The sequence below is a fragment of the Sus scrofa genome, chromosome 10, assembly GCF_000003025.6.
Source record: "Sus scrofa isolate TJ Tabasco breed Duroc chromosome 10, Sscrofa11.1, whole genome shotgun sequence".
NCBI classification, from domain to species: Eukaryota; Metazoa; Chordata; class Mammalia; order Artiodactyla; family Suidae; genus Sus; species Sus scrofa.
Genome location: NC_010452.4, coordinates 10230319 through 10243850, shown reverse-complemented (window position 1 = coordinate 10243850; position 13532 = coordinate 10230319). Strand labels below are relative to the sequence as shown.

The 13532-nt window shown below is 44.9% G+C and overlaps 1 protein-coding gene across 4 annotated transcripts in view; it reads right to left on the bottom strand.

Annotated features, from left to right (window-relative positions):
• The window catches only part of MARC1 (mitochondrial amidoxime reducing component 1), a 73709-nt gene that overhangs the window by 20617 nt on the left and 39560 nt on the right, over window positions 1–13532 (bottom strand). Inside the window, exon 7 of one of the 4 annotated variants that reach the window (XM_021064343.1) lies at window positions 10873–12320. The exons of the other annotated variants lie outside the window; for them this stretch is intronic. Within the exon in view, the coding sequence (XP_020920002.1) occupies window positions 12314–12320 (7 nt within the window). The 3' untranslated portion in view covers window positions 10873–12313. Of the gene's footprint in view, window positions 1–10872; window positions 12321–13532 lie in introns of those variants that run through there. 4 annotated transcript variants of the gene reach the window in all.

Genomic DNA, 13532 nt, shown 5'->3' with positions numbered 1-13532 from the left:
TTATTCATAATGCCTAAAAAATGAAAATAGCCCAAATGTCCATCAGTTGATGATGTGATAAACAAAATGTGGTATATTCATACGATGGAATATTATTCAAACATAAAAAGAAATGGATTATTGATATATGCTACACCATGGATGAACCTTTAAAATATTGTGTTAAGTGAAAGAAGCCAGATGTAAAAGACTGGCTGTATATTCTGTGATTCAGTATATATGAACTCTCTGAAAATGGGCCAATCCATAGAGGCAGAAAGTAAATGAGTGATTTTCCAGGGGCTGAGGGGAAGAAACCCGACTATAGTGACGAGTGCACAATTTTATGAATGTATTAAAAACTACTCAACTGTACACTTTAAAGAACCGAATTTGGGGGGTTCCCTTGTGATGCAGGGAAGGATGGGTTAAGGATCCAGCCTTGTCTCCAAGGTAGTTCAAGTTCTTGTCTCCGAGGTAGTTCGAGTTCGATCCTCAGCCCAGCACAGTGGGTTAAGCAGCCAGTGTTGCCACAGTGGTGGTGTAGGTCGCAGCTGTGGCTCAGATTTGATCCCTGGCCCAGAAACTTCCAGATGCCCCTGGTGTGGCTGCAAAACAAAAAAAGAAAGAAAGAAACCACTTGCACAAGCACAGATTAGGGCTATTTGATTTAGCAGAAGTTTGTATGAAGAAATTCTGTGGGCCAACTGCTTGACACCCCTGAAAGCAAGATGTTTCCCCTCCTGCTGATGTATTTGCACACGCTCTGGTTTCTCTTGCATTTGCACACGCTCTGGTTTCTCTGGAGCATTCTTCACCCCCACTGCACACTCCGCATCCTTGGCCAGCTCCTGCTTTTCCTTCAGAGCTCCTTCCACACTTCTTTTCCTGCCAGCCTTCCCCCACCTCATTTCCCTTCATTATTTGATCTGTGCTGGGAACGGTCCTCGAGTCCCAAAGCGATTTGTGCTCACCTTGGTCACAGCCTCTACTACCCCCATTACAGCTGCCCCTACGCACACATGCCTGGCTCAGAGTCCCTTCCAGGCAGAGACGGACTTCTTCACTCTGTAGCCTCCGTTCCTGGCACATGGACTGACAGAGAGCAGATGCTCAGGAAATGGTTTTCAAAGACTTATTGAGCCAACAGTGCTACTGCAATGATAAATAAAGGAGTTGACGAAACAAAGAAAATCATTTCATTAAAGAGATGAAGGGAAGAAATAATTATTCAAGCCAAATCATCAGATTTCTACAGCGAGAGAATAAAGGCAGATGATGGAGGCCTCAGGGAGTAACATAGGCGGTAAATGCCTGGATTCCATCCCGCGCAGGGAAAGATAAACAACTGGGCATGTTGAGCCCAATAAGAGAAGTGAAAACCATGCACAGGCTTGATGGTCCTCTCATTTGGCCATATATTTGGAAAAGTGTCATGTGTCCAAGAGACTAGACTGACTCCACGTTTAGCAGTTGGGAGAATTGGGACATGAAGGCGACCATACTAAAAATCATGAGAGAAAGGGCATCTCTAAGCAAATTTCAGTCCAGTCCATGAAGTTGTGGGTTCAATCCCTGGCCTCGCTCAGTGGGTTAAGGATCCGGCGTTGCTGTGGCTGTGGTGTAGGCCGGCAGCTGCCGCTCTGATTAGACCCCAAGCCTGGGAACCTCCATATACTGTGAGTGTGGCCCTAAAAAGTGAAAAAAAAAAAAAAAGTCATCCTCTTTGTGGCTTCTCTACGTCTCTCTCTCTCTCTCTCTCACACACACACACACACAAAATTAATGGTAATAACAATAGCTTAATTGTATTTATTATGGTGCCAGGTACTGCATCACATCCTTTAAATGCTTGATATCATTGAATGCTTGCAATATTTTGTGCAAAATGCACTAGAAATTGTTCTTACAGCTACTTTCTTTAAATATTCAACAACATCCATTTTAATGTATTTTGCAAAAGAAATCCCCCAAAATACAAGTGTCTTTTTTAAACAGTTGAAAATAGATACACATTAATATTTTCTATTTTGTTATTTTTCCTTCTTTATTAGCTTTATTGTTGCTATTATTCCTGAGTTGAATGTTTTGATTATTTTTTAAATTTTCATTTTCTAAAAGGAAGGAATTTTAAACTACAAAATTTCCTCTGAGTATTATTTGGATTACATCTCATTTGTTTTGATAACTGGCCTTCTTATAATTTATTTATAAATAATTTTGATTTACTTTTTTTTTTGTCCTCTTTGGGCCTCACCCACAGCACATGGGGGTTCCAAGGCTAGAGGTGGAATTGGAGCTGTAGCCACTGGCCAACAACGCCACAGCCACAGCAATGCCAGATCTGAGCTGCATCTGTGATCTACACAGCTCATGACAATGCTGGATCCTTAACCCACTGAGCGAGGCCAGGGATCGAAACTGCATCCTCATGGATGCTAGTCAGATTTGTTTCCACTGAGCCATGACAGGAACTCCCAGTTTTGTTAAACCCAAGAACTTAGAAGGACACCTAAAATTTTTCAAACAGTTTTTCAGATGTTCCCATGTGGCTCAGTGGGTTAAGGATCTGACTTTGTCACTGCCGTTGCTGGGTCACTGCTGTGGTGCAGGTTCGATTCCGGGCCTAGGAAATTCCCCATCCTGAGGGTGCAACCAAAAAATAAAATAAAAAAATTTGAAAGGAGAGACTCCTATGTGTGTGTGTGACACCAATTTTTGATAATTTTTACTTTTATTGCATGGCACACAGAGAATACAACTTGTATGATTTCACTTAGTTTGGAATTTGTTGAGATTTTCTCTGTGGCGCAACGTGTGTTCTAATTGTTTTTAATATTTTTAATAATAATATGTGTTGCTCTATTGAATACCAAGCCTTACACATATCTATTAGCCAAATGTGTTATTAAAATGCTATTATGTTATTGCTTGTTCTGTATATTTATATTTAGTCTTGTTTTGTGTATCTTTATCAGTTGCTTCTTGCATTTTTACTGGTTTTTGTTTTGTTTTGCATATATATATATATATGGAAATATATATATATATGGAAAGCTAGATAACTAGATAGATAGATACGGTTTTATAGGTATATATAGTTATACGTATGATCTATGTATATGTGTGTATATATAGATATATACCTATGTATATACGTATTTCACCCAACTCCAATATATCTCTTTTTTTTCCTTCTATGACATTCAAATTTCCTTTTTCCTGTCTATGATTCAGTATTTATTAATACCTGGGAAGCATCACGTTACTTTCACGAAGAGCACTTCAGCGACGGGACACACACTTTATATTTTAAGTAGTTATTACTATTTTTTCATGGCGCGTTTATATCTTTAAATGGAGCTTTATTTCCTGCTGGCCGTTCCTTACACATCGCTCTGGAAAAATAGCCCCTGATATCAATGGAAATCACACCAAGAGCACGATTCCCAGGCACCCACCCTGCACCGGGGCGCGCACGCTGTGCTGCGGATGGAGGGAGAACTCACCCTTCTTTCATCCATCCCTTTCCTGATCCCGCCCCCCCCCCATGCTTTCCTAATCTGGTTCTGTCTTTGCTTCCTCTCTCCCACTCCCCTTGCCGCCTTCTCCGCGGTCCTTCTCCCAGCAGACCTGATGAAGACGCCTATTCCCCACAGGCCTTCGGAACAAACCCTGCTCTGTGGGCCTCCCTCCCCGAGAAGGTAGGTGGCTGTGTCCCTGCCTCTGAGGCCTATTTTTACACACATGTTTGTCCGGAGTCTGACGTGGTTTATCACAGTCTGCAAAGGCCCATTGTTCAGCACTTCAAGAAGAATGTTGTTATATTGCCTGCGAGTGCGTCAGCCCGGCTCTCTCTGGACGAGCTCTTGGATGAAATTAGATAATTTCCATTAGAAGACTGTTCATTATTAGTCCCTGGTGCCAAACTGGAGAAGGAGCCAAGATGACTATTTCTGGCCAGGCTCACCTCAGGAAGGAACCTTCTCAGCTTTAATGGGCTTTTGCTATTGTTGGTAGCCTTCTGTTTGACACCAGGCCAGCCCAGGGTTGGAAATTGTTTAGAAAGCTGCATGAAATATAATAGAACCCCAGCCATTTGCTGAGGCACATTCCTGCACAATGTTTATTTTGAAGAAGGGAAAAAAATATATTGTCCTTGGCAGACAACAATTAAAAAAAAAAAAAAAAAAAAAAACCCAGTAACTTGAATCTCTGACCATATGCTTCTTGTTGCCAGTTGTGTTTAAAAACTCCCTGCTGGTATCAGAGAATTTCACACTGAAGTGATAAATCTCATGTAATATTTATAAGCATCTTCATTACAGACCCGGGAAGATATTTAAAATTACCAAGGCCTTGCAAGGCTGAGGCTATTTGGAAGGGGTGGGTGAGGAGGAGGAGAAGGGGCTGAAAGAACATTCCAGACTCACAGTGGTCCCAGTCTGGGCCCAGATGTGGGCCCACAAAAACCCTCTGCCCTGCTGTCTAGTCAGAAGTCTTTCTCACCCAACAGATACGGAGGCTGAGCTTTTCCGAGCTGGTTGTGTTCTGAGCAGACTTAGTCCCAAGCCGTGGAAGAGAGCAGCAATAAATGCCTCGTCTCTTTAGTCTTGAGGACTTAGTACAGAACGCTCTTTGATCAGAATGGTGGCGATTTTCATTTGGTTTTATTTTGGGTTTTGTTCTGTAGAAGCTGGCTCACCATCAGAGTTGACTCTGAGGCAAAAATTGCCTCTATTTTGGCAGAACTATTGCATGAACAGTCTAAGCCTATTAAAATGTGGGACATTTTTAAGTGAGATTGACATCCCTGAACTGCTTTCTTACAAATTTGCTTAGTGTCACAGGCTTGGCTTTCTTTGATTGTCCAGTCTTTGGGGGGCTAAGTGAACGTGCTTGAATATGGTAAACAGAACAAAATTAAATCAAGGGGAAAAAAAAACCCCTAAGGTGGAGTCTCAAAAGACAACCCTTGAAAAGGCAATCAAATTCCATGTCTAAGAGTGCCTTAGTGGAATGAGCATGCAGTTTCCCAAGACGGCTTAAAGATAAAATCTGCAAGTCTAGAAGCTGATTCCTTCAAATGACATTAAGACGTCCTCAGACACGCTGCTTCCTTCCAATCATCTGGCCTTAGCCTTGGCCTTTTCCTCTTTAGCTCATTTAATAAATAAAATGTACAACTGCGTCTTGACTGTCAACAACAATGGGAGGGGGGGAAACAGAGATAATTTAAAAACATTCGCCCAAGCCAATCAACAAATCAACTTTTGACAGAAATGTCACCCTCTTCCCATGAAATCTCTCATCAGAAATACTGACCCACGGCCAAAACGGACTGGTGGGTGGTAGCTGAGCCCAGTCTAAAGGGCAATGGAGACGAAGAAGGCCCATAGACTCAGCTCGGGCCCCACCTAGAAAACAGGGTTCTGGTTTATCCTGAAGGGGGGGTCCAAGCACCCATGGGCACCAGGAATGAGTTCCAAGTGGCAGGAAGAATCCTGAGATGACCTTCAAATTCCCCTCCCCAGTGTACATGTCCTGTATAACCCCTTCCCCTTGAGTGTGGACGGGACCCATCAATAGGGTGGGAGATGGCTCTTGTGATCAGAGCACAAGATGCGGCCAAGAGAGAGAGATTTCGCAGTCACCATTGAGCTCTGAAATAAGTTCGTTTTGGCTAAACCAAAGGGAGGTTATCTCTCCCTTTTTTGAATTCCACATGTGGGTGATAACATGTGATGTTTAAAAATTTTTAAACATCATATGTTTAATTCCACATACTGGTGATATCATATGATTGGTCCCATGATTGGCCGACAGGGACCTGCTGTGGAACTCAGAGAACTCTCCCTAGTGTTCTGTGATCATCCATGTGGGAAAAGAATCAGATAGACTGGGTATGTGTATATGTATGACTGGGTCACTTTGATGTATAGCAAGAATGATCACAGCCTTATAAATTAACAATACTCCCAGAAAACTCTAAAAAAAGCAAAAAAGGGGGGAGGGAGTTCCCATTGTGGCTCAGCGGTAACAAACCTGACTAGTAACCATGAGGACTCGAGTTTAATCCTTGTCCTCGTTCAGTGGAATAAGGATCCAGCATTGCCATGAGCCGCAGTATAAGTCACAGATGCAGCTCGGAATTGGTGTTGCTGTGGCTATGGTGTAGGCCCACAGCTGCAGCTCCAATTCAACCCCAGCCTGGCAACTTCCACATGCTGTGGGTATGGCCCCCCCAAAAAAAGACAAAATTTCTTTAAAAAGGGGGAGAATATCTTTCTTTGGCCATGCCCATGGCATGGGGAAGTTCAAGGGCCAGGGATTGAACCCATGCCACCACAGCAGCCTCAGTTGCTGTGATGAAAACACCGGATCCTTAACCAGCTGTGTCACAAGGGCACTCCCAAAGGGAGATTATCTTGAGTGGATCTGAATTAATAAAGCATAAGCACTCGTCCGGGCACCGTCTTTCCTCCAGAGTCATTCTCCTACCTGTGGAGTATGGACAGGGCCAGTGTCGAGAGTGGAGGAGTCCTAGGGCTGCAGGGAATCGAATGCTGCTGACAATCTGAATGACCCTGGGAGTGGACCCTAAGCTCCAGATGAAAATGCAGCAGGCCCACACTTGGACTGTAGCCTTGTGAAACCCTGGACAGAGGAGCCAGCGAGGCTGGGTCCAAGTTCCTGCCACACAGTAGCTGTGAGCTAATAATGGTACTGGCTTAAGCCTCTAAATTTGTGATCATTTGCTATGCAGCAATAGATGACTAAGGCCAAAGCCCTACAGACAACTGGACCAGCTTTGAAAGGCTGATGCTCTGCCTGAGGTCGGCTCTGGCTGCAGGCCCATAGGTGGCAGCTCATCTCTGGGAACACCCCTACAGTGGGCTTCTCCCAAGGGCCTTCAGTTGGACATGACTGCCTTCCTGCAGTTCCTGGGGCCCTGAGGGACCCCTCGTTGGCCATTTCTTTTTCTTGAGGCAGCATCGTGGACCGTGGGGGCGATGGCGTACTTTAGAGCACACTAGCCTGGGTTTGGATGTCCCTTTTGCTATTTATGAGCCATATAACTTGGTCAAGTCACTTGATCTCTTTGAGTCTCAGATTTATAAAATGGGGAATGATAATAGAATTTCCAGAGTTTTCGTAAGAAGTGAGTTATTTATAAGAAACACCTGGCCCAGAGATTGGACTACAGCATGTGCTAAGTATGTCCATTTACTTCAAGGATTAACTTAAGTTCTGCCAGAAGGCCCACTTTGATTCTGTCTCTGCTGCCTGCTAGTTAAGTTACTTTACTTTGCTTCCATATTATCACGAGTAGAATGAAAATAGCATTAGTAGGTATCTTACGCTGCTTTTGTAAAGGATGAAATAAAATAATGCAAGGAAAGCTCTTATCACCTGCATGGTACACAGGAATGTCAGGGGTTTTATTATCATTCCTCTGCCAGTTCCCAAACTAGAATGCATCACTTCCTTCTCCGTGGTCTCCTGAGCTTTGTTTGGGTTTCTAAGATAACCCTTCTCATATTCTCAAATAAGTGTATTTAAGAAGTTATATGGGAGTTCTTGCCGTGGCTCAGCAGTAACGAACCTGACCAGTGTCCATGTGGATGTGGGTTCGATCCCTGGCCCTACTCAGTGGGCCGCAGATTCAGCCTTGGCTTGAGCTGGGGTGTAGGTCCCAGATGTGGCTTGGATCCCACGTTGTTGTGGCTGTGGTGTAGGCTGGCAGCTGCAGTTCCAATTCAGCCCCTAGCATGGGACTTTCCATATGCCGCAGATTCAGCCCTAAAAAGACCAAAAAAAAAAAAAAATGTTACATTCATTTCTTTCTCGATTTATTCTTTGTTTTTCGAAGGCAGGGGCCATGACTAATTCACTCCTGCAAGCCACCCAAAAGAAATGATCACAGCATTGTAAATCAACTCTGCTTCAATAAAACTTCCTAAAAATGTAGGGGCAATAGCCTTGCCTATTGTCTCCCACGCAGTAGATGATCAAGAAGTATTGACTTGGCCAAATTTCCAAGTGACTTGAACAGATCCAGTATCAGATAAGCGCGAATCATGGCACCCAGGCAACCACAGTGACCTTGGAAGATCATTTAGTCCTTCCTTCTTTTTTTTTCTTTTTTTTTTTTTGTAGGTCACAGATGTGGCTCAGATATGGCATTGCTGTGGCTCTAGCTTCAATTCGACCCCTGGCTTGGGAACTTCCATATGCTGTGGGTGTGGCCCCCAAAAGACAAAAAAAATAGTTGTCTATATCATTCATCCATCAGTCAACTGAACATTAATTTTCCGGAACACGTGTACTAACGCTATGACAGTGCAAACCAAGAGGTCTCTTCTGACAGATCCCTGCCCTCAGAGCGCCTCCCCCCAGGCCAGGGTCTCTCTCACCCCAATTCCCTCGCTCTTGGCTGAAGTTCCGCTCACACCTTCCGCTCTGAAGTCGGGAGGTAGGCCTCGGAAGACAGCTGCTCTCCAACCTCAGCTGCAGGACCCGCACCTCGTGGGAGCCCTTTGCTGGGTCACCCCGACACCCTCGCGGCACTTCAGCTCTGCCTCTGAATCAGGGATATTTGATGATGACCTGCCTCCTAGGGTGACTGCGAGAAATAGCTCATTAAAGTGGCTGCGCGGGGCAACGAGAAGGCCAGAGAACAAGGCTGGCCACTTCCCGGCACTGCATTCATTTTCAGGGGAAAACAATTCGGATCGGAGCCATAAAAAAAAGGCAGCTGCGAAAGCGCACCGCTCCCCCCACCTCTTATGTGTCTCCGATGACGGGGACTCAGGCACTCGCCCCCTTTTCAGCCTCTATCACAGCACAGTTCTCATTGTCTCCTGCTCAGAAACGCTTGATAAGAATCTAAGTGAGCGGCATTAGGAAAATCCGCTGGTCAACAAAGGGACTTGCCCTCGCGCCCCACGCACTTCAAAGCTCTCATCATATCTTGTTTTTCTTATTTGCTGGTTTCTTTTTTAAGTTTGAACAATGTGTTTTGCATCCTAGATTGTCTGTGGGAAAATGTATTTCTCATTAGTTGGCTCCCGCGCTGCTGCTGACGGCTGAGAATATGACGACATAGTAATTCATGCTAAGGTTTGTAAAAATACTTTAAATTCTTTCTTATGCTAAATAGTGTACCGTAGCACGGATTAGACCTCACTGCTGGCATCAGTAGAAACTAAGGCTCAGATTATTCCAGGCTCCATGTTAGCACATTTTTAAAATACTGATTCAATATAACTAAGAATTATGATCCATGCAAGGAGCGAGGAAAGAGCCCACATTTTCTAGGGAAGGGCCTGACATGACCGCCAGACACTCTAAGGAAAGACAGGCACGAGGGCCTGATGAACAGGATGGACGAGGCATGTCAGTCCCAGTGGCTTTTAGACCTGCCCATCAGGGCTCCCGGTTCTCCAGGTCATGCTTTACTGTCCCCAGGGATCGCTTAACAGATCAGGTGAATGAAAACAAAACGGATAATAGGTTGTCGCCACCAGGAATTAGGGGAGAATACTGCAAATGGCAAGGAAGTATAAATCGAGGGGACTTGTTAAAGTGGCTTCTGGTGATCCATTCGTACAAGCAGAACGACTGTGCAAACTCGGCGAGAGGGTTATTCTGGGCTTTTCTTCATCTCAAACGCCACTCGTGACCTTCTCCAGCAGCATAGGAGACTCACTCTTCCTGGTTAGTTTCCTGGTCTGTAAAGCGATGGATGCAATGGATGTCCCTCTCTTACCTGGACTGTTTACCAGCATCTAACCAGGTCCTTGGGTCACAGTGTGTGTTGTATGAATAAACCGATGGATAAGAGTACGTCTAAGGGGCATTTCTTCCAACAACTGGCTGCTTTGAGTGGAACATCCGTACCAGATATTTAATCCTGTTTCTCTGTCCAGGTCATAGCATCCTTTCTGATTTTATTTATTTATTTATTTATTTTTATTTTTTATTTTTTTGTCTTTTTGACTTTTCTAGGGCCGATCCTGAGGCATATGGAGGTTCCCAGGCCAGGGGTCTAATCAGAGCTGTTATCACCACCGGCCTAAACCAGATCTGAGCTGCGTCTACGACCTACACCATAGCTCACAGCAACGCTGGATCCTTAACCCACTGAGCGAGGACAGGGATCGAACCTGCAACCTCATGGTTCCTAGTCGGATTCGTTAACCACTGAGCCACGACGGGAACTCCCCTTTCTGATTTTAATTCTGTTTTATTATTTCCTCCCTCTGTTCCTCCAACCTGAATCCCATTTCTTGCTTCTCTGTAAGCATTCACAGAGGAGCGTCTAACTTGTGTTCTTAGTTACTGGGCGTATTTGCACATAGCGTGCTATTACGCTGTATGTGTGTTTAAGTCACGCATGGTATTTAGTGGTCTATCTCATTCTAGTTCTTACTTTTGTCATGCAACAGTGTATTTTAAAGATCTCATCATGTTTTTGTGGTTGTGGCGCAGGTCGGCAGCTACAGCTCCGATTTGACCCCTAGCCTGGGAACCTCCATACGCTGCGGAGTGGCCCTAAAAAGCGAATGTTTTTAATTCTGACTATTGCATTATATTCCGTTATTTGTGTGTACCATCATATACTTATCTATTCCCCTGAGAAGGGACATGTGATAGCCATTAACTCCCCACGATTCTAATTATTCCTATTAAGCAATCAATCATTCCCCCGTTTATATTGATAACTTATAATTTTATTATAATTTAAAACTTAAAGAAAGGCAAAAGAACAGTTTGAGGGACTCCCACTAGTCTACTCACATTCACCAAATGGTTACCCTTCGTCCCATTTTCTTCCTTATTATCTATCTGTGTGTGTGTGTTCTTTTTTAAATTATTTAAGAGCACGTTGGAGATATAATTAGACCCCTTTATTCCTAAATGTTTTATTTTTAGCTGAGGCTCGAGGACCCAGACAGCCAACGGCAGAAGCTCCATCCCCAAAGCTGGCAGGCTCGAGTCCCCCAAAGAGCTCATGTTTCGGTTCCAGTCTGAAGGCCAGAAGAGGCTGAGGTCCCAGCTCCGCCGTCAGGCAGAAGGAGGTCCCTCTTATTCAGCCTTTTTTGTCTTCAGGTCTTTGATGGGTGAGTCCTCCACATTAGGGAGGGTAATCGGCTTTACTTGGTCCACCCGATCAACCGATCAACCGTTCCTCCAACCCAGAGACATCCTCAGGGTAATACTTGACCGAATTTCTGGGCACCGCAGGGCCCGTCAGGTGGACCATGAAATTAACCGTGACGCTCCGTCTGTGACACTTTGCCCTCTTCCTCTCCGTGTCGCCGTCTCCCACCCTCACCACAGTCCCTACAGTTTTTCTCTCAGGCTCTGGCACCCTTTGGCTCCCTCTTACTTCTCCAAGACTGGACTCTGGGTGGAAGCTGGCACCCTATGCTGGTTAACCATCTCCTGTGGCACAGGAAACGCAAGGCATTAATTCATTGTCACTTTAATTAGGAAACTCCAAATTGTGGGATTGCTCTATGATATTTCTTTAAAAGGTGTCAAAGCCTCATTAGCAATTCACAGAATGCGTCCCTGATTTAAAGAAAGTTGAGAGGAAACCCTGGGCTTTTTGCTATTTCCCAAGTTGGGTTCGATTGGTTGCGGTTTTGTGTTTTGTTTTTAATAAATGAGCGTTAACGGTTGAAATTCAGTATCCCAGCCATGTAGAAAATAGGACAGGTCATGGGCCAAAAGAAGTCAGCTGCAGAGAGTGGAAATTCTGAATAAGACAACTAACAAGATTCACTGCGTGATAAATACAGGACATCCCGCAAGTTTTTAATCCCAGAGGAAAATGATTGTATAGACGAACCATTCTCAAAGATGCCAGATCTCCCCTTCCCCTGAGGAAGCCTTTCCCAGCTCTTCATCCAGCCCGCCCCTTGCCCACCACACCCCCAGCCCTCTGCTCTTCTCTGTAGGGGTACCCCAGAGCCCCAGTTAGAGGATGCTGTGGGGCCAGTGTAGCGGTGCAGAGTTCCAGCTTGCAAAAACGGAAATCCAGATAAATATGCCAAGCATCCAAGTGCTGCTAAGACCTCGGGGGGGTAGGATCCCGTGCGTTCTTGTGCGATCTGTTTGTGCTTTATGTTGCATTTCAGTGTGTTTGAGGTGGTCCCTTCATTTGCAAGGGAGAGGCATGGAGGTGAGAATTCCACGGCACCTTTCATGGCTCTTTGGTCCAGTGGAGAGCAGGGAGACACAGGCTTGCTTGCTCACACATTTCTTCATGCTTTTCTTCCTGCCGGGCTAGATGGTCTCAGAAGAGGCAACTCGTTGTCAGGGATCACAGACTACAAAAGCAAAAGTCACACTGGAAACCCTCTGACCACCTGTCCTCTTCTCGGAGAGGGGAACCGAAGCCCAGATGCAGTGGGTTGCTTGCTCCAGAGCTCACAGTTGCAGAGGTGGACAGAAGCCAAGGGACCTGGCTCCTAAATCACGGTTTTCCCGTGACACCGTGACTTCACATTGTTCATATGATTCTGCGCACCTATCCTTTAAGGCTCTCACCTGTTCGAGGGAGTTATGTTACCCGTCCTGGTGTGTTTTTTTTTTTTGAATGAATGAATGACCTTGGCTTTCAGAAATAATATTTTTGTTCTTATGGATTTCTATAGTTTTGCTTCTTCGCATTATTTTTGTCCTTGGTGTGGGGAGTGGGTGAATGATAGAAATAAATTAGTCTAACTTGGAACAATCAGCATGAACTTTTTAAAATTACCCCCTTGGTTTTTTTAATTTATTTTAAAATTTTTATTGGATAGAGTTGACTCACAATGTTTTACTAGTTCCAGGTGTACAGCAAAGTGAATCAGTTTATATATGTATATACTGAGTGAATCAGTATCACATGAATATCTCTATTTTTTTTTCCCCTTATACGTTACTACAGAATATTGAGTGGATTTCCCAGTGCTATGCTGGAAGCATTCACTTTTTTTTGGATGAGAAGTTTTCTAAAGCTAGGGTTGAGGGGGTGGATAGAGGCTGGCTGCAAGGAGACCCTTCTTTGCTGTCACAGCCCCGAATGACCCACAGTCAGGGAGCTGCTGACTCACTTCCAGTCCTTGTGCTTCTCTGGAGCTGATGCTACGTCTCAGGCTCTGTGAGATGCTGGGGGCACAGAACTGAAGTGTATGGTTTGGGGAGCAGGTAGGTAGGACAGCAGGGACGTGATGGAGGGAGGCAGTGGTGCTAGGGGGCAGAGGCGAGGCTGGCCCCGCAGGGCATGGAGCACGGCATGCTGGCCTTCCTGACTTATGTGTATGTTGCATCTCGGGTACCTGTTCTCCTCTGCTCCCTGTGTAGTGCCAGCTACCCAGAGGTGACTGATAATTAGCACCCGAAGGAACGCACAGATAAGGACGCACATTAGACTTTAAAATACTGATGCCTGACTTCCCTTCAAAGATCAGTAGAACGTCTCGCCATTCTGCACACTTTTTCCAGAATGGCTGACTGGTTGGCACTAGGTGGAACAGAGGTCCCCAGGTGGCCGTATC